At 38.3% G+C, this 22,025-nt stretch overlaps 1 protein-coding gene across 6 annotated transcripts in view; it reads left to right on the forward strand.

Annotated features, from left to right (window-relative positions):
• PPP2R2C (protein phosphatase 2 regulatory subunit Bgamma) overlaps positions 1-22,025 on the forward strand; it is a 201,900-nt gene that overhangs the window by 151,154 nt on the left and 28,721 nt on the right. For all 6 annotated transcript variants that reach the window (XM_075040841.1, XM_075040849.1, XM_075040868.1 and 3 more), the window contains one exon: positions 19,739-19,903. In XM_075040841.1, coding sequence (XP_074896942.1) covers positions 19,739-19,903 — 165 coding nt within the window. The remainder of the gene's footprint in view (positions 1-19,738; positions 19,904-22,025) is intronic.

Genomic DNA, 22,025 nt, shown 5'->3' on the forward strand with positions numbered 1-22,025 from the left:
ACACTTTTATACGTGGCTACTGTGTGTTCTCCTCTGCTGTGTATCCTCCTCTTTCTTCTAAAGCAGAGCAGTGAGTGAGACCAAGCACAGCAATCTCTGTATGTCTGTGTATGATAACCAGGTCACATTCCAGAATACTTATGCAAGAGAAGTCTTTGCTTTTGGCGATGACTTTTATTCTGTTAGAAGCTGTTTTATAAACTATGGATTGCCAAGAGAAATGTTTCTGACAAGTTTTTAAAAAACAAATAAATAGTCATTATATTTCGTGAGGATGATTCAAATTCTACCAGTATAATAGGAAAGAGCTGAAAAACAGACTTAGTCTTATGATCATATCTACTGCCATATGTCTTGATGGAACAACATGGATAGCAAAATTATTTGAGATTGAATAACTATTTAGGATGTTATTGCTTCTACTCCTGTATGTTCAACTGCTATATTCGATGACAGCTGCATGGACTCTGTTTCAAGCATTAGCAGACTCCTGTCGTTGAATATTTACTGATAAAAAGTGTTCTAGAGTTTCTGACTGAATCATTGATTTAACTCTTAAAACATGATACAATTTATAGTAGCATGCTCAATTTCTGAGTATGTTCTAAGAGAGATGATGAGGGGGAAATTAAGAGTGTGTTTCTGTGTTTTAGGATAAGAGACTTTTCCTGTATCTGAGGCAGTGTCTTTGGGATACTTACGTGGATGACTTTGGGATAATTGGATTTCTATCATGGATTGGGATACAGATATTGCTGCTTCTTTTAGATACAAGCCAGATCATCAGGCAGATTACTTTTACTTAATTCTTTGATAAACAGAAAAGTTGAGATAGGTATTCCAAAAGAAGGTGACATAGGTACATATTACTCATATTGGTGAATTAACCAGGAGACCACAATAACTGGAAGGACAGGATGAGTAAGTTAAACTTGCATCAGTCTTTCCAGAGGTATCTTTTTGTCCGTATAGAGTCCTGTAAGCCCTTGTAAAATTGCAGGGGCATGTTTTCCACTAGATTTCAACATCTGTCCCATAAAGAAGCTGCATTTCTGTCCTACAGAAAACCCAGTTACTTAAAACTCTCCTGGAAGTAGATGAGCTGCTGGTAAAAACATTGGGTGTGCCAGTTGCAATTAGGACTAGATATATTAAGATGAAAAGATTCTGCCAAGCAAACAGTTTAAATTATAAATGAATGTTGCTAGGCTTGGTGCCTTCTGCAACACACTTAGGGGGACAGGCAGGAGGAAGCTCAGGCAGTTTTAAAAATGCTTGCTTCACATCTTTTTACTAGATGCAAAATGGAAATGAAGCATCTTGCTGTTTCACATGCAAGGTTTGATTCCTTGAAATATGTGTTTAAAACAATAAATAGAAAACATTTTGGTTTGAAGTGGCATTTGTTAATAAGGGATCTGGCAGTGATGTGTATTTGTCTTTCTACTTTCCCTCAGAGGCAGCACTGCTACATATAATGAACTACAATCTGTTTACCCAAGAGGCTGGTTGTGACAATGACACAAACAACAAATACAGTGGTAGAGTTTCTGGACATTCAGCTCATGTTTGAACATCTTTACAAATTGCATGGGAAATGCTGGAGAAAGAATGGATTAGCAGTGGTATGCTAGGGTGTTTTTCACGTAAAGTACTTTGTCTTGTAGAATTTTATTTGACAACGGTTGGGTTATAACCATTATTTTAGCAGTTTTACAAATCAGTGAGAATTCTTCATTTCTTTGAAAATGAAAAGACAAAGCAATGCAGATCTTAAGTTAATTCTCCTTCTGTCTCCTTTGAAAGATAGTTTAAATCAGCTTTGCAGAATTTGACCAGAATATTTGCCTTAGGTAAAGCCGTAGGCAAATAAAATACAGTTAGTGGTTTTCTGGTTTGCTTTTGTGTAAGCATAAATGCTAACTGGGGTAAAAAGCAGACAAGTGAGTTTTATGCTATGGCTGTGTAAATTTTCATGAAGAATATGCAAGACTTCGATACGTTGCTTCCCACTTGCGAGCAGATTTGCTCAGTATCATTTGGACAGGAGGAGGCAAGGGAGAGGAGGAGGTGAGAGAAAAGGAAGGGGGAAGGTCAGCTGGTAAATAATTGCACATATGAGGCTTTGCTTCACTAAAAGGTTTAATGTGTTTAGTTGTGTTATGGAGAACGAGAGTCAGTGTCCTCAATTATAGATTATATTCTTCACTGGAAAAGAAGTGAGGTAAAGGTTGCTGTATTTGTTAATGTTCGGTCTGAAATGGCTTAGCAGTGTTGCCTGTAGCTTAAGCCTTTAGATAAGTCATCTTGGGTGTATTAAATGAGAAAACAGGACTGCTGGAAGCATACTGATAAGGCTTACTTCACATCAGCAGCAATCTTTGGACTATCTAGCTGTACTAAATATTCTTTATGAGAACGTATTTGGATTGCTCACAGAACTATGTAGCTCATAGCACTTGAACTCCCTTCATTTCCTGGTAGCACACTATTTCACTCTAGAGGCTGTCATGGCATTGCTATGGAAACAACATCACCGTTTCCAGCATGTACTCATCTTGAGACTCATCTTGACTAAAATACTAATTTCTCAGTCAGATCAATATAGTCCAGGGTTATCCTGTTTTAATAAAAAATTCTTTCTTCCATGTCCCCAAAGGGTTAAGCTAATTAGCAAATCACCATAGGGCCATAGTCTAATGTATTCCAGTATTTGAAGCATATCATGGATAGTCAGATCGTTAGGCACTGTATCTTGGGGAAATTAATTTACTTGAGAAGTAAACAACAAAAAAGAAAAGAAATAGAAAAACTAAAAAAACATAGTACATTGATGGAGACCAACTCTGTGGCAGCCCATCGTGCACCCGAATATAGGGCATATATGGGGTATATATAGTGCTCTGGGAGCAGCCCCCAGGCTGGGGAAAATAGCTAGCCTTAACAAATTCCTGTTACCTGCCTTACTGCTAAGCATTTGAATGCTAAACTGAACGCAAATCTGCAATATTGTCTTGGCATTTGTAGAGCTGTAAGCTGGCAAATTTATGCCCTTGAGTGAGATAAGGTTGTTTCTATAAAAATTCCTCAGCCAGGATGACTGTGCATAAGCCATGTGCACAAGGATGCATTTTCTGCGCTCTCAAAAAAATGCCTTTACTGCATGAGAACCTACTGCCACCCCCACCTGCAGCACTGTTTTCCTCAGGCATACACCTCCTGTTTGGAGAGATGGCAGTCATTATTTCTCTTCTTTTGAGAGCTCTGTGTAATACATTTTAGCACTTCCTATTCTATCAAGAAAGTCTGCCAGTCTGTATCATATATTTAAAAGGTATATATTATACCATGGAGTCATATTCTAGCTGAGTTACTACTAGCAACATTTGAGTAGCTTTTCCTCAAATTTGTGGTGTTCTTTTATTGTTTACTTCCCAGAGTCTTTTCTTTTCCGACATGAGTTGTCTCTCTCTCTCCTTTAAAGGAGAATGAAGGTGTCTGCAAAGCTAAAATCAGGTCTGTAAGTTATAAGTAGAGGATTGCAGAGGTACTGTGTACCCTGTCTTCATGGTTTGGTGAGCTCTTTTAAAGTGTAATTATTGAGAAATGGTTGCTTTGCTTTTCTCATGAAAACACTGCTACTTGAATAACTGAGGGAAAAAAGCTATATTCAATGAGCTGATTAGATTCTGGATTGACATAATGCACTCTTTAGTCTCCACTTTTTTCAGCAGGAGGATACCGGCCTTCTAGTAAAAATAAGAGTTGACAGTAGTAAAAATAAAGATTTTGACACCTAACTCACATCTGAGTATTGTCAACTGGAGGTTTTATGTGGATTTTGATAAATGTTGAATTGTACTCTAATTTGAGGTAAACTACTAGAAATGCTGACTAAGGGCTCCAGCATCTGATCTTGCGAAGCCATGGGGAAGAACAGTGCATAGAGGAAAAAGGAAAAAAAATAAAAAAGAAGAAATTCCATTGCATGAAACTTGTGAATACACGAAGTTCACATCAAGTATCCGTAGCAACTATAAGGTCCTTTGCTGCATTGCCATTTCTCATCTGCTGATAATTACATTGTAAACTGGTCATGATAGAGATCTTTCCTCCTCTGTATTACTGAAGCACTTGACATACTTTAACACAATTAAGTACTTTACAATAAAAATATATTAAAATAATTGTAATAAATTTCTGAGGTTAGTCAGTCTTAGCCCCACTTTATACTCAATTAACAAAAACTGTTAAAGCCAAATAGGTTTGCTGGAATTTCACCCCAGAATCTGAATGTTGCCTAGTGAGATACCACTTTCTATTACTTCCATCCAAACTCCTAATTCTGCATTAGATAAATTGGCAAACTGCTCAGGAGAGAGAAATCCTGTAAAAAAGGTAACAGAGATGAAGAAATGGTAGGAAAATGGTTTCATTTGGGGAAAAAAGTCAGTGTATCTTTGCTCTGTAGAGATCTGTTAACTGTCAGAATGCAATGGGATGGAATTTCGCTGAACACCAACAGAGGTTTTTTGCTAGGGATCACTTGCTTTAATGGACAGAGAAAAACAATGTAGTGTTTTTTAAAAAATATGTGACAATTCTAACCTTGCAAAAGGTATTCAGAAACAAAAACTTTGTTGTCTGCTGAAATGAATCTTTACATTGTCAATGCTTAGCATTTAATCATTTGGTGATGAATTTAGGAAAAGGGTTGTAGTACCTAAGCCTGCTTACCTCTCCCAAGAATTTTCCATTTAAGTTACTCTTATCTGAAACTGTGGAAAAGTTTTTCATTTGAAAAATTACTATACTAGATGGAAATTCATGGTTATCCATTTAGCAATGATTAGCGATTAATTTCAGGTTGGTTTTAAGTGATCTGATTTTCGAAGCTCTGCAAAATGGCAGTTTCCATTGACTTTGCCTGTTAATTTTTGGGTTTGAGATCTTTCAGCTTAGAGTATTTGTGCATTAAAAATAAATTATTTTGAAATTACCTATGCAACTGTAGGTACCACATCACCCGGTAACTTGAGGTTCATTCAACTGGTGTAGTTCAGTATTTAGTTTTGCTAAGATGTAATTAATAGATTGGCAGCAGGTACTGTAGTTCTTATGTAATTCTTATTCCTAATGCTGAATATTTCTGTGTCAGCAAAGCACCATACATGTGAGGGCAGCAGATCGTAGGTCATAAACCAAGGCTCAGGAATAGGAACAAGCTCTAGCATAAAGCTTATGAAGTGCTGCTGACGGGACCACAATAAAGTGCTGACCTGTATGCATATGATGGTGCCTAAGGGTTACTTAAGAGAATTCTTGAAATCCTGAAAAATAGACCCTCATTTCTGGAAAGATTCTTTGCAATAAGTAGTATAAGCAATTCATACCATCTTTTTCAGATGCCCCAAAAAACTAGAGGATAAAGTTCTGTTTTGTAGGGAGGCCTGAGATGTCTTTCATATCTGACTGGAGTTTTCATGCTTTTTCCATGCTGACTTAAAGTTTAACAAATACATCAAGTTTTTAAATGGTTACCTGAGTTGGGCTCTTCCATACAGTATTTTGGGGCTTTTTCAATTAGTATTGTGGACCTGGAAAAGCAAGTATGACTATACTGTTTGATCTGACTACAGTGGTTACTGAAGAGAAAAGAAGGATGTTTTGCTACTGTCAAGGTAAAGTACATATATGTTATTTCTTGTCTAAAGTGCTGACCCACCCAAATTCTGATTCTTTTTATTTCCATCTTGGTGGGCTTATTCAGAAATAAATCCTTGATTGCATGAAAGTAAAAAACACTTTGTGTTTTCTTTAGTTGTTGCAAGGACTTCCTCATCACAACTAATGGTATCTGAAATAAACCCCACTGGAAGTCAAGATGCAGATTTGTAGTCAGGTGGGTTTAGAATAGCTTGAATTTCCAAATATCAAGTTTTTGCGTCATCCCAGGAGATCCAAGAACTAGGGGGGTGACTGAATCTTTGTTAGCCAACATAAGAGCTAAAGTAAAATTAATCAGTATTTTCGGAGACAAAAAAGATATAGCGAAATGCATTTTGGCCTCTTTTGTATTTTTTCCATGCATCAATTTGCATTCACTTTATAAAGTGTTTGTAGCATTAAGCCTCAAACTGCACTGGTTTAAATGAAGTACAGTAACAACTTTATGTTAAAATATTAATTACATGCCACACCTTACCTGTGTGTACAAGCAAAGCTAGGCAGAGTTCCAATGTCAAATTGTGTATGCACTGTAAAAAGAATATTTTACTATACATTAAACTGGAGAAAGACAGCTCTTAACAGAATAAAACCCAATCATTTTAATGGAGCTGTTGAGCAGCATTACAAGATATCAATGATCAAATAAAACCTGGTTTTTCTTTAAACTGTTTTAGATTCTGTAGGGGTCCACCCTAATTGGTTGTGTAATACTAGATAAATAATAATTAAGAAGAATATAACAGGAGGAAAGAATTCTCTAAGAATGCTAAGACTGGGGACCATGCTGGCTCTGTGGGTGTGTAATTAAACAATGCATCAGGCACCTGTTCTTTGTAACCACTGTAGTCAAATGTGGCATAAAGTAAAGAATTTTAAGCTTTAATCAAAATATCTCATGTGACCACCAGAATAAGGATTTTAGAAATGTGGTAGCTGGGAAAGTCCTTGATGTGTGGTTTTGCTGCCTGTTAGGAAGAATGCAGTAGGGATTCTTTTATTAAAATCACACAAGAAATGTTTTTAGTGTCAATTGAGGAATAAAATAAGTAAATAGGAAAGTATGTGTAACTGTAAGTTATCATCTCTGAACTGTATAGAATCCTGCGAGTAAATGGAGCCTTTCATGAACTCTCAACAGACTCATTTGTAAGAAAAATTCTGTGTCCCCCTAGTGCAAAGTGCCAAGAGAGAACTGCATTTCTAGGATCGCCTAAATGACTTTGTCTTGTAGACACTAACATAGATGCAGCTTCTACAACAGGCATTGAATTGGTTCTTCTGCTTCTGTTGAGGAAAAACTATGTCCAGTTTGGACACAACATTATTTCTGATGTGGTTATCACCTATTGTAGAATATCTTAGTTGAGTACGGTTTTTAAGCTTTTCAGAGCAGGAACAGTTGTGTGTTTATATGTTATCTGTGCAAATTGCAGTCTTTATAACTAACTGCTATAATTCAAATAATATATAATAATTAGAGCAGTAAGGCTGTGTGAGTAGGGACTATAAGGACCTTAAGGATGATTTGCTTTCAAGAAATACAGAGAAGTATCAGCATCTTTTAGGAGTCCAAATTTAGGGAGCTCTGAAAACGATGAATGATTTTGGAAAAGTGGTCTTTCAAGACTTTGGTTTTGTTTCTTGCCAGAGGATACTTTATGATCCTTGCCAGAAACAATTGCTTTTTAACTATTCTCATCACCATAAATTGACTCCTATCTCAGGAATTTGACTATCAGCCAGTCAGAGAGAACAGGATGACAGAGCACATCCGATAGCCAAAGGAGCGATATCAGAGCTAGTTAAACAGTATTTTAGCATTGGATCACTGACTGAGACCCTCCTGCCGTACAGCTGAAATGTACATTGCAGCAAAAGCAAACAATACATGGCTGGAGTGTCAGATATCGGTGTCTTCAGGGCATGGATAGTGCTATGAAAATATTCCCTATCTAGCTGTCCTCCAAAAATAAATGAATTGGAAGAGTTGAGCCTGGCTGTGAAAAACTAATTATAGCTGAGGCCTTTGCATTCTTGGCAAAGACCGGTCTCTTCCTTTTTCTGAAGTTGCTTTTAAAGAAGTTAATTTAAGGTGATTTGAGCATAGCTATAGCCTTGGGATAATTACTGCACTGCAGATTTATTGTTTAATAAAAATATTAATTTGTTAATCAGAATACATAATATTCTCACTTATCACTCCTGTCCATACGCAACTTGAATGAATAAGTATGTGATTATGTTATCCTTTTAATGGATTTCTTTATCTAACCCTCTGTCTTTTCTAATGCAGTTGTCCCCAAATAGAGACCCATACCCATTATTTAGTTGCTGCAGAGGTAAGGAAAAACATAGCCAGAGGCATTAAAATACTCTTGGTATAGTGAATTGCAAAAAGGAAAAATAAAATTGAGTGGAGTTGCAGCAAATGATAAAGAATAGTGTGAAATCCCGAGCCTGTAAAAGCCATTTCAGAGCTCTTTAATAGTACACTAAAGAACAGCACTGGGATTTCACTGTATTCGTGTGTTTGTAGAGTTATCTAGGCAGTGCAACTGTAGAAAGTACTTAGAATTTTACAATAGGTGCAAAGATGTCTTTTCACAGATCTCCATAGAGCCACTTGCTTTCCAATTTAATTGGGACTGTTATTCTTCTAATTGCAGCAAACAAGTTACTATTTTGTACCAGGGATGCCCTTTAAAATATCATTATCTCAAGCTTTCTCAAGTTTATTGCTATTGAAGAGAGGAAGAGCACTTAATAGAGCTGAAATGAATGTTAGCACCACCAACCAGATTTCCTTTTTCACCCTAGTGGTTTATTCCATTAGAATTTTCAGGTTTTATCCAGAATCTGAGATCCTTAGCAAAGAGGGACTTGGGAAGTATAGCAAGGAATATTAAATTACAGATAAAGGGTCACATCACAAAGCTGATACTCAGCTAACTAGCATTGATATTTTAGTGTAATGTGGCTGCAGTCAATGAAGTTATTCCTGTGGAAATGGGTAACAGGATTCAGTCCAAGATTTATTGTCTTACTAATTTTATTTCTTCAGTTGATGAGTTTTAATCAGTACGGTGTCATTGTGGAAGCTTTTAAATTGCATGCTTCTGTTTCCCTCTGGATTAATTTCTCATTGAAGCATTTTAAAAATGAGCCATTCTCTATTGTCACAGGTGCAGGTGGTGTATCCAACTTGAAAAACATGTATTATAAATTTATTGAAAGTTAGACAAAAAAACCATTCACACAGTTTTAGGTACAATTATACGAAAAGATAATGTATAAATAATTTAATCAGCTCTGCCAGAGGGGAGAATTCTCTTAAATGAGTCTAATTATTCTCGTTCCCATGTGAGTTTGGACTTGAAATTAACCTTGCAAAGCACAATCTTTCGCAGAGTATTAACATAAAGAAGAAGAAAATATAACTTGCTTTGCTCATTGGTTAAAATCTTTTAACTTGAAGAGTATTCTATACAAGAACAGCAGTGTCATAAAAACGCTCACACAGTCATCTCAGGTATTGGAAATCTTTCAGTCTGTACATTTGTGTTCTGTGTGTGTCTTTAAAACCTGAGACCGTGGAAGCTTTTCTCACTATTGAAGTAGCCAGGGTACTTCTCATTAATGTAGATCTTTCTCTCTTTTCTGTTGTTATAATACACACTGGCAAGGACTGCACTTTAGTAGTACTGTTGCATGTGAAATTGCAGGAGTTAAGGGAGGTCACTTTTAGGGCCTTTGGAATAGAAATGGTCTGTAAATAAAGGCAATATTAACTTTAACAAAGTTACAACACCAGAGTTAAGAATAAGTCTATTTTGACTGTTTTCATACTGACTACAAGCTATGTGACTTGTCTGGAATCAATGTTCTGAAAGCACATCAAACAAACAAACAGGCAGACAGCTGTGAATATTGAGCCCCTTTGTCTTGGAGAATAATATTGGTGTTTCAAACTCCTGGAATCCATATTTCTCTGCCGTGCTTAGAGACCAAGCTGATGGGCACTTTGTAAATCCTTTCATATAAATTAAGCAACTAGATAATAAGTCCTGCCAAAAGGTTTTCATCAGATGTCTTATATAATTTAATATAGATGATTTGGAAAACTTTCACTATGAAAATTCTCAGGAATCTGTTCCTCATTTTCATTCTCACATTGCTTGTGTTGAGATTTCTTGGCAGTGCTAAGTTAGTTGCAGTCAGAAATATCAATATAAATTCTGAATGTAAGCCTTTTTGGTATTTTTAAAGTACCTATTTTTCAGAAGTATCTGGGTATTTTTGAAGATACTTTTATTTGACTACTTCCATAACAAACATGTAGGGAAGGGGAGAGCGTTATGCTCTAGAAGACACTTGTAGCTAGCTGGATTTTGCAAAAAATGAGTCCTTTGTGATTTGAATTGTAACTTCAGTTAAAATATGTAATTTTTCTACTCTACTGGGCTTCAAATACTGTTGTATTGGAGTTTTCTGAAAGGTATATGGAGGAATAAATTGCATATTGGGAAAGAAAAATCACCACCAAAATGGTCTAAAGAGTCTATACCTTCCAGCTGGAAGTTCTGTGTCTGCCTTTTAATAGGCAGATCTTCCTCAGCTGCATGTGATTTTAATAATTATCAAGAAAAAATTTCTTGATGGTATTACCTGTTAGTGCATGTTAGTGCATAGGTTATTCATTTAAAAAAAAAAAAAAAAAAAAAAGGGACATTTATCTCTTCTTTCCAAGTTATATGGGAAAAAATCCCTGGCTACTTGTAAGATGGAGTTTAGGAAGTTATATATGTTGTATTTCTTTGTACTACCAGGGACTGGATTCAGCAAACCAAGTAGATCCCTCTCAGTTCTCTTTTAAACATCTCATTGATTTCAGGAAAGCAGGGTTGTGAATGATGAGATGATATTGCTTTAGTTTATAATTGATCCTTGCCTTATTTTGTTGGAGTTGCACCCTTATCTTGGAACCCTTGCTAGTATGGTGCCACTTATCATACTACATAGAACAGTGCTGCCTAAGAGAAGCCGAGCTAGGTGACTTAATAGGTCTCTTCTATTAATAATTTATATGTACCTGAGGATCTTCTGGTATTTATGTTCTAAATGTAACGTTAAGCATCCCACAATAGTTTCAGACAAATCATAATTAATTAATATGCAAATATATCAACTAAATGTGACTTTGCAGCCTTTCAGCGATTGAGTTCTGTACACAGAAAAGACACAGATGTGCATTTACAAAGGCAGGTCTTCCTCTATTGACTCATCCACTTAATTTTGCTTTCAGCTGTGTATATGCAGATAATTATTTCTTTGCTCTTGAAAATTTGAATGTGCATGTGGTTGTGGCTAAAGCAGGCATGTGACTGTCTACAGATGAAAATGCAGGTGTTCTGTTCTAAAAAACAAGCCAAAAGTTCATCTCTTAAATAAATTAAAATTTTCCAGTATCTACTTCTAAATTCATTATTCTCTAAGTAAATTAATGGGTGCAATGTATATGAACAGGCCTAACTATGAGAAAGTTTGGACATGACTTGCACCATTTTAAATACTCTCTTTCCTAGCAGTGCTATTCTAAGCTTTCAACACTTATTCAAATGTTGCAGCTACTCCATAGACAGTTTCTGTTATATATTGGACTTGTTTTTCTTCAACTCGCATACAGCACAGTCTGTGACATTTACTGAATGTATGGCAGTAAAAGCAATTTCCTAAAATTTGACTGTACATTTAAAAGATGTTGATTCTTTTTTCAGGTATTATTTGCATAATGGAGACTTGGGGTTTCATTGCTGCTTTCTGATTTTTTCTATCGACATAATAGGAATGTAAAGTAATTGTGATGTTACAAAGATCAGAATGAGATCTGTCAAATTCAGAAGGAGTCTTTAGACTGGTCTGCATTCTGGGGAAAAAAATCCAAAAGACAAATGTAATAATAACAAAAGAACTAACCGAGAAAAGAACGGAGTGAATGCTTGCGTGCCTGGAGTACTGTGGGTAGGGAGGGGAGAGACCACTAAAGCAGAATCCAGAACTATTGCTCTTGCTGGCCCTTAAGCTGACCTTTGCCAAATCTTTGGCACTTCATGCCTCAGTTTCATTATCTGTAAAACATTGACACCACTACTACTACTGACTCTCCTTTGCTTTGAACTTAATGAATGGAAGATGTTTCCTAATCCTATTTTTAATTTCTTGCCAAATATCTCCAATTCCAAATGAAACTTGAGATGGAAAGTCCAGAAGTTGCAGCTTTGGTTCAGAATTTTGGTATTTTAAGTTCTGTCCCTGGCTTCCTGTTCGGCCTTGAGCAAATCTTGTTAGTCCCTTAGTCCTGAGGGACTCTGGTTCCTATCAGCTGCCGGTTAAATCAGTGACATCTTGGTTCCTAAACACATTTAAACGGTCTGTGCTCCTCATGTTTTGTAAGTTTTATGGTGTTAGAAGACAGAAATAGAAATGTAAATGAGGCATGAATCTGGCTGAAGCTTTAGATATGACATTGTGAGGGAGCATGGGCCGTCTTGTACCAACAGCGGTATGCTGAGCATAAATGTGAGGCCATTGCCCAGGGAGCACCACTCCAGCATGCAGAGCTCCTTATTATCCACAGTGTATAAATGTGTATTACCAATAAGACAGGAGGATGCACTGAATATATCATCCTATCTCTGGGTGAGCTAGATCTCAACAGTAGCTTAGTTTTTATACCTTGTTTACCTAACATGGACAAATCCTCTTTCGTGGCTAGTTCTGAGTAGCTGGTAAGTTTATTGCTACTGCAGTCTCTTAGCTCTGTTCATGTCTTTTCTTCTTCCACTAACATTTCTTTTTCATCTAACTTAGACTGTAATCCTCGAGTTAAGAAATCTCAGAAGTCCACCGAAGTGTGTTAACATTACTTAACCTCTTTTTTGTATGCACTTTGTACTTGTTCTTTATGTTATGAGCAATCCCTTTACTTTGTGTTTGCACAGCACCTAACATAATTGTCTATGACTTGGCCTTCCACATAGAGCTAAAAGCCCATAGCAGCTTTTACTCTTTCTGTATCTCATAATCCTGGTTTGAGGAAAAATACAGAAAAAAAGCTGTCAGAAGCCTTTGTACTATCTTAATGGCACCATCTATACACCATTGATGGAGACATTTTATTGCCAATCAAAATCAAGCCATTTAAATTGATATTTTCAGCAAATCACCACCTATGTGAGACTGTTGCCAGAGTTCCCAACTCCAGTATGATGTCTGAAGAATCATTGTTATAAAGACCATGGAATTAAAAAGGGAATTGGGCTGACATTGTACTACTAAGTAATTTTCAAGTATGGATCAATACCTTGCATTAGCAGATATTAGGTCCAAGACAGCTTGAAGGAGCACACACTTATGCAGCAGTTTCTGCTTGTGTGGTTCAGAAGAGTCAAATGGTACAGACAATGTAATTGCAACTCTCCAGGCTTTTAATATAACCCATGTAGTATGTGCTTTTAGTGGAGCAGTGGGCAAATGCTGTGTGATAAAAAGTGTTGACACTGTGGCTATTAGGGGTACTTAGAATATAAATACTGGATCATCTCTCTGCCTAAGGTAAAAACACTGGAAGTTGAAGAAAAGGCCAAATCCATTAACCTATTGACAATCTATTCCAGAAACCCTTGACTCTTGGACAGGTCTGAAAGACAGAGATTCAGAAGTTGGACCCTATCTAATGGTGTCCTTACTGTCGTGACATGCCTATTGTAGAACTGTCATTCAATAGTGAGAACATACGGTGTATCTTTAAGAAATCAGAAGAAAGGAGTATGTGGATGGTTATTTAAAAGTTAGGGCTTGCTTCTTTCTTTCATAATAAGGTTGACGTAATCACATCATGATGTTATCAAGCATACTGAGGCCTGATTCTGTCCCTGCTTCCCTGATGTACACAACCTGGAAGAAAAATGTAGCCGTTTGGAATTAATTCCCTCAGCTGGCGCATGGTATAGGAATGATATAACCACCATGTAGGAAGTGTAAAACTGGTAGAGCTTGATTTGTAAGCATCACAGTTCCCTCCTTGTAATGAAAATAGTGTGCGCTAAATGACTAACAGAGGAAAGCACTCAGAGGAATGCTTATATTAAAAGTGTAGAGCCTCAGCAGGACCACGGTAATCAATTACCCTAAACTGAAGCCCTGGCAGCTTCTATGAATTGCTATTGATTTCAGCTACCAGTCAGTGAATCTTTCTAGGACTAGGCTAGAATGTAGGTGTGAGATGCAGACAAAATTAGGAGCTGGAAAAAACCTCTGTGGAAAACACAGGCAACAGCCAGGTTTGGGAAGATATATTATGTTGAAGTTTATTTTTTGAAAGTGCTTAAAAATTTCAAAAAACAAAGTCCCACACAGCGGTAAAAATGAAGTATCATATCGGCATATATTGAAATAAGAAAGATGAGAACTTCTGTTTTCTTACAAAGTTGTTATGGAAAATTCTGTCTGGCTTTCAAAAGAAAGCCTCTGTCTTCTATTGCAGTTGAATAAAGGTGGGTCAGTTAATTTTTTTCCCTGTAGCCTTCATCTGACTATACTAATGATTTTCTTCTTGCAGTGAACCCTCAAGTCATATGAAAATGATCCAAAATAACGATATAAGATTCAGTCCTCTATATGCTATAGATTGTGAGTTACAAGTTTGTTGTCTACAAAACTCAGTTTCTTATAGAATTCCTTGATGGTTTCAGGAAGATGAAGCAGCTATTTCTTTATGCATACTGTTCACTTCAAAGAGAATTTAATCCGTTTTGAGGAGACTGCTATGTTTCCATTATCATAAAAGGAAGCTCATTCTGGGACCTTTTTTGCTCAGCAGGAACCCTCTGTATTTCCACATTCTCGTTATACATGTTTTGGCATGAGCATAAAGCAGGCATGCTCATTTACATTCTAGCTGATCAAGAGGAGAAGTCTGATTAATGTCAATTTTGGATCAAGGTGAGGGTCATATTTGTAACCTGCACTAAAAGGAACTTTATGGAGTGACTTCTCCCAGAGGAGGATATTTCTGTTAGATCAGTGGCCCAGAGGCGGTGGAACAAATCTTCTTCCTCCTGTCATCCTCGTTTTAATATCAGCTGCACAACAGCAGCACAAAATACTGGATTAGAACTGAACATACCATATAACTGAATCGTGTACTCAGATTGCATCCCTCTCACCGTGTATCATTGCAGGTTGTTAATCATGCCTTTCCTTATGCTCTTTCCTCCTTGCTCTCCCACTGTTTTGCTTCCCTCCCTCTGTTCCCTCAGATCTTTCCCTAAAGCCTCCTTTTTCCTCTCTGTCAGGTCCTGTCCTGCATGCTCGCTCTCCTGTTGTACAGCTGTTCTTGAATAATTTTGGGAAAGCAACATAGACACTCAGCCAAAGTAAAGGTTACATTGCCTTAGAGTATCTTTGTTGGCTTTCCCAAAATTAACTCCTGGTCTTGTAGCTCTACTAACCCAACTGTAAAAACATCATCTCTCACCATTGTGGTCTCTGAGCACGCTAGACCTTTCGTTTCCATTTTGCTGTGGAGAGCATCTAGAAAATCTGTTGGCCTCTTCATAGCTTTATCTTGTTTCACTGAGCAAGGCAATGGAGGGGAGACCTGGTACATAAGACGGTAAACAGTTGGGTTAGGAGGGACAGACCTGTTCTATTTTTTGCGAGCAAGAAGATATTTTCTGATCCTTGTTTTAATGTTAATGAATTAAAAGACTGCCAGTGCACTTCAGCCCATTGCTGGCAAGGCGCTGGTTCAGGCTTCCCTTAGTGCAAGTAACTACAGGGGATCAAAATGCCTCGTTCTTGGCAAGCATGTGTGGGAGTCAAAGCAGTGTGAAGATCTTTTTCATTTTCTAAGGGGAAATTCCTACCCTGTTCAGGCACAGGAACACCAGCTTTTTTTGGACAACAGAGTTATATCCTAGTGCACTGCCAGTGGTAAACTGTTTGGTCTTTCTGTCTTAGATAGCTTTGGTCTTAGTTGTTTTGTCCACCCTCTGAAAATGAACCACATTACTTGTGTACAGCAGGAGTCAGATGTGACTGGTATTTCAGATGTGAATGAACTGGGGAGAGGGATGGTGTCCCACTCAAGACATCCCTCCAGAAGACAGGATTGTAAGGGAAGTCATCAGTGTAGGAGGTGACTCTACAGATTTGTGCCATTAGAATACTTTTCTGCTTAACAATGGAGTTTTCATTTAATCAGTTTCTGCCAGATTCCCTCCTCTTTTTGCTCTTCAAGTTCACCAAAGGACCTGTTTCTGAAGCACACTGTCTGTTTCAATTTTTTTATTTTCGTGTCATGCGACATTGTGCTTAAAAGGAAGAAGAAGACACAAAGGGAAGATGGAAAAATAGAAACACAAAATGTCCCAAGGGAGATGCTTGCCCTTACCATGTCATGCTAGTTTAAATACAGTTCCCACACATCACATGTCAAGCTGTACTTGATTGTTTTCAAATACCTGGCAAAAATCATGAGAGGAGGAAAATGTTCTTTTGTGTGACGTGCTTCTTTTGATACATTGGGTTCTGTAGCTGTCAAAGCAAAGGCTGTTTTTCCATTTATTATTACAAATGCATTTGGGCTAAATCTCTTCTGCAACTCTCTATTCCCTTGATTGTTTACTTCAATACAAGTGTTACTGTTTTATTTTTTCTAAATCTAAGGAAACGATGAATTTTCAGTAGTGCATTTTCTCTATGATCCTCAGTAGGCAATGAGGTTCCTTCTCAGTGGAGATTTAGATCACATCTGGAAATGCAGTCTCTTTCAAGTATTTTCTGCTTTTCTGGCAGTAGAATGGAATATTTAATTTCATTATTCAGCATAGGGTTATTCATTTCATGCAATGAAGGGAAATTCATCAATATTGTCTTCAGCATCCAGAAAAATGATACTTACCATGACTGTTTCACATACTCTATTTATATTTTATAGCTTTCTCATCACTCAGCAATTATTCATCACTCTGCTGAGAGGTGAAATTCTTGTATTGAGTTACTATAATTTCTCTGAACTCCTGAAAGCAATTCAATCACTGAAAGCAGTTGCTTTTACTTAAAGGTATTTCTTGAGACACTGTATTGGGTTTGTGTGGTGGAGTTTTGGTAGCGGGGGAGGGGCTACAGGGGTGGCTCCTGGGAGAAGCTGCTGGAAGCTTCCCTGGCTCCAAGTCGGACCTGCCTCTGGCCAAGGCTGAGCCCATCAGTGATGCTGGTAGCACCTATGGGGTAACGTATTTAAGAAGGGGAAGGAAAAAAAAAACCCTGCTGGAAAACCTGCAGTGGAGAGAGAAGTGGGATGTGAGAAACAGCCCTGCAGACCCCCAGGTCAGTGCAGAAGGAGGGGAGGAGATGCTCCAGGCGCCGGAGCAGAGATTCCCCTGCAGCCCGTGGGGAAGACCCTGGTGAGGCAGGCTGTCCCCCTGCAGCCCACAGAGGTCCACAGGGGAGCAGATCTCCACCTGCAGCCCGGGGAGGACCCCACGCCGGAGCAGTGGGATGCCCGAAGGAGGCTGTGACCCTGTGGGAAGCCTGCGCTGGAGCAGGCTCCTGGCAGGACCTGTGGACCTGTGGGAGGGACCCCACGCTGGAGCAGGGGAAGAGTGAGGAGTCCTGCCCCTGAGGAGGAAGGAGCGGCAGAGACAACGTGTGATGAACTGACCACAACCCCCATTCCCTGTCCCCCTGCACCGCTGGCAGGGAGGAGGCAGAGAAAATTGGGAGTGGAGTTGAGCCCAGGAAGAAGGGAGGTGTGGGGGGAAGGTGTTTTAAGATTTGGTTTAATTTCTCACCCTGATTTGATTGGTAACAAATTAAATTGAGGTTTTTTTCCCCCAAGTTGAGTCTCTTTTGCCCATGACCGTAATGGTGAGTGATCCCCTCCCTGTCCTTATCTCGACCCATGAGTATTTCATTATATTTTCTCCTCCTCATCGCACCAGGGGAGAGGAATGAGCGAGCGGCCACGTAATGCTTAGTTGTTGGCTGGGCCTAAACCACAACAGAGAGATTCACCAAATACAAATAATGGAATAAAGGTTATTTTTTTCCTGTTGATTTTCAAGAATACTTAGTAACACCTTGGAAAAGGGATAAATCAATGTTGCGACATCTTAACATTCATTGCACTAATGTTAATCATGATGGATTCTTGGAGATGGATGCAAATGTGATAGTGGAAGTAAGTGGGAATGCGGTTGGAACGCAACATTAATTCATTCCCAGTTGTTATTAAGCGTCACAAGATATTCATAGTTTTGCTGATATTTTCCTTTTGAAACCACTTGGTATAAAAAAAACCCCATCAGTGTGATGTATTTGTCTATGCAAAGTCATCAAGATAATTATCTCTGAATCTTTTGTATTATGTTTAATTTCAGTGTAGTGTCCCAGATCTGCATTTTTGGGAAAGATCAAAGTATAGAGTGTAAAGGTGGTGATAGACTGTACCCCATTCCCACAGAAATCAATTAAAGGTCTTCCATTTGGGAAGTGGGCACAGTGGGAACAGAAACAGGCTTAGTATCACAATATGTGATTTATCTTGCCATCAGTAAAACAGATTTCTCATTTATCTTATCCTCTGAGATGTTTAAATTTTGAACTTCAGCTGATTCAAATTTTATGTTTGGGGAATCCAGGCACTGAGATGATTTGTGTTTCGGGCACTGAACTGGGACTCAGTAGATCTGGGTTTGTTCTGTCATGCATTTCCCATGTGATCTTATGCAAATCCTTTATTGCCTCTCACACAGCCTCATCAGTAAAATAGGGTAATGTTACTCTTCTTGTTCGAAGGATTTGTTAACATTTGGATGGCTTATCTACAAGGGATTGCTGAAGGCTATATGAAAATGTACAGTCTTATTTAAATGTACTGCTTTACATATATATCCTTCTTTCATTTTATGCTTCTACACCTATTGCTTTCTTACAGCCCCCACATGGGACCCTTTCTTTCATTCTTTTCTTTATAAGCAATCTTCCACAGGCTGGCCTTCTCCTCCAAATACATGCTAATCAGGTCCTGGTTTTTAAGCTCACCAAGGCAGATACTATGTATGACTAGATATATATGTGTTGGAGAGGCACTATGTGAGCTGTACTTCATGTGGATAATCCTTGGTGATCCAACTGACAATTTTGTGCTTGGGAGACTAGATCTTTGATGTATTTTTGTTCCAGATATGTCCACTTAAATGATTCAGATGTACAGTTCTCAGTCACAGAAATTCATACTGATTTCACTAGTGAGCATCATTTACATAAAACCCCAAGAATGCCTTTTCAGGTATGTCTTTTGCAAGTATTCAAATAGCAAAACCAATACTGTGCACAATTTTCTTTAGAAAAGATATTATATTAGTATATATTCACACAAAGCTATTTGCATAAATGCTTCTGTGTTTGGCACATTTGCCTTTGCAAAAAAAAGTACATTTATTGTTTGAGGCTTTTAGCTTAAGCTACACGTATTTTTTAGCATAAGGTACATGGTCATAAAAAGCAGTGAGCCTTTAATGGAGTGAGCAGATCTGAGCTGTGCATTGTTCCCTATCAATCAGTATTATCTGGGATAGAGCAGTGATTGCAATAGCAACTACAGGAGATATAACTACCTGCTCTCTATTACTTTTAATGAAGGTGAGAATTCCAAATCCCCTGGAATACTGTTTCTTGATGTCTTTGCATACCGTGGACAAATGTTGACCTACTAATGGCATCTGCTGTAAAACCGTTGATGACTAGTGGCTCTTTGAGTTTGGTGTAGATGGGGCAGGTATGGAAATTTAAAAACACCCTACTGCCAAACAAATGAGTATATCTTTATCTAAAAGCATTAAACGTATGGACATTTAGATAATCATGCTTCCTTCAAGAAGTCAGTAAGACTCATGGTTTACCTGCATACAACTGCATTTTCCTTAATGAAACTTCCATTCAGACATTGTAGATATAAAGCCAGCCAATATGGAGGACCTGACGGAAGTGATTACAGCCTCTGAGTTTCATCCCCATCACTGCAATCTCTTTGTCTACAGCAGCAGCAAAGGATCCCTGAGACTCTGCGACATGAGGGCCTCGGCTCTCTGTGACAAACATTCCAAGCGTAAGTCCTTGCTTCGTTGATCCCCATATGTTATTAAAGTCTTATTATTCACGGACAGCATGTAGATGTGTGCATACCCCAGTGTACTAGCTTCTTAGTTGCAGGCACAGTTGAAAACAGCAAAAGAAAGAAAATTTTCTCATCTATATAAGTATTACCTATGAACTTGGTAACAGTCACGTCTGTGACTGGTCACTCTTGTGGTTCTTATTGCAGGGATCAGTGAAGAGCCCACAACTCTGGCAAGAGAGAGATGATTCCTAACAAAGGAAATATTGGGGATAGGGGGAGTGGAAGTATTTAAGTAAATGAGCATACTGTTTTGAATACACAACTACTGTTCTGAATACTGCTGCAAGTAGATTTTGTCATTTAAACTGTCTTCAGAACTTTGAATCCATTTTCTGGGTTAAAAAATGTTGGAGTCTTTCCTAAAAATTTAGCCCGGCATTCCCTATATGTACTTTTTCAATAATGTGTCTGTACAGATACAGAGGAAATAATGCAGTAAGTAATATTGGAGGGGGAGAAAAAGGTATTGTGTTGGTATAGGTGTCATCTGTCCTAAAGTGATTTTGTGTAGCCTGTGAGACACTGAGACAGAGCCACCAATTCATGACAGTTCATATCCAAAACCTACGTAAGAACAAGGAAGTAAAATGTTAAAATGTGGGACTGTCTTTGTTCTCGAAGTAAAGGATGAAGGAGAATGCATGTTCATAATGTCTTGCTATCAGCTCTTTATAGTTTGGATAAGACAGAATATGGTTCTTCCCACCAGCAATCTGGCAAGCCTGGGCACTTTGCCTTGTGCAAACAACCCGTTTATTCCTGGTCTTCTGAGACTGAAAACCACTAGGAGCTGAGAACCTAATGAACGAACTGTGGTGGCTCTGCTTTAGCCACCTTCAGGACCAGGGCTTCCAGGACACTTCCACCTCACAGTATTGGATCACAGTTTCTTTTGCAATGTTGAAACATTCGGAAGGACATTCAGGAGAAATTATCTTAGTGCCAGGGGCACATAAGAAGTTTTATGTCACTCAGTTCCTACTTGAACCTTTTGAGGTAGGTGGATCTTATTAGTAGGGGCAGCAGTGGGGGAAGAAAACGTGAAGATTTAAGTGAGACATAAATGGTGCACAGATTTAGCACACAAGCTGTTTTTTTAACTGAAGTAAGTGCAGTAAAGAGCCCATGACTAGGCCTTTTGGCTGCAAGGAGAAGTGCACATGCTCAGAACCTCGTAGGATGTGGTCTCCAATTGTAGAAAATAACCTTTCAGGACAATTTCCTAAGCAGAGAAGTGTTTTACCGTCGTTAGCTATATCCACTTGTAGGGGGAATTCAATACCATGAAGTGAAATGCGAGCATGGTACAATCTGGTACATTGCTGTGAGTTATCCTGTCCCACTTAATTGTTTTGTTCCATAATACTTTCATTTCTTCCTACTAATAAGGCCTCCATGCCCCTGTAACTCTGTGCCAAATGCCAATCATAACTTATTAAAACAACAATACGGTAACCCTGGATGAAAGAAGGCATTTTATGCCAGAAGGGAGCGCAAGGTCTAATGGTCATTGATTAAAGCCCATTTTCCAGATCTATGAGTTAGAAAATAGCCATTTAATGTAGCGTTGCCGCACTGAACTCAAGTCAAGCTCATTGAGAAGCTGAGTGTGTCTCCACACACATGTACAATACAAAATTGATACAGTGATGGTAAAACTTCCAAAGCGTTAAAAGGAATAGGCCCACGTACTGCTGATTGGAGTGTTTGAGTATAGCTCTCAGAGGCAAGCAAAACTAATTACATAAAGCCCATAGCAACCTAGAAGGATATATCATAAAAAACAATCATTCTGGGAAATCTGATATATACACGATTATCTCTTTAGTACCTTCACTGTGCATCTGATTCCTCTTCGTCGTTGCTTTAGACACAGTGCATATGCATAATCAGTACCCTGCTCTCCTAGCTGAGCTCGCCTTTCCACCTTTCCCCATAACTGACTTCACTTCTCAACCAAACCAGCTACAGTGACTTTACTAGTCACTGTAAACCTTTATGTCCTGCCATGCAAGCCTACTTTCTTAATTCAGTCTAATATCACTATGTA

This window comes from Buteo buteo, chromosome 1, assembly GCF_964188355.1.
Source record: "Buteo buteo chromosome 1, bButBut1.hap1.1, whole genome shotgun sequence".
NCBI lineage: Eukaryota > Metazoa > Chordata > Aves > Accipitriformes > Accipitridae > Buteo > Buteo buteo.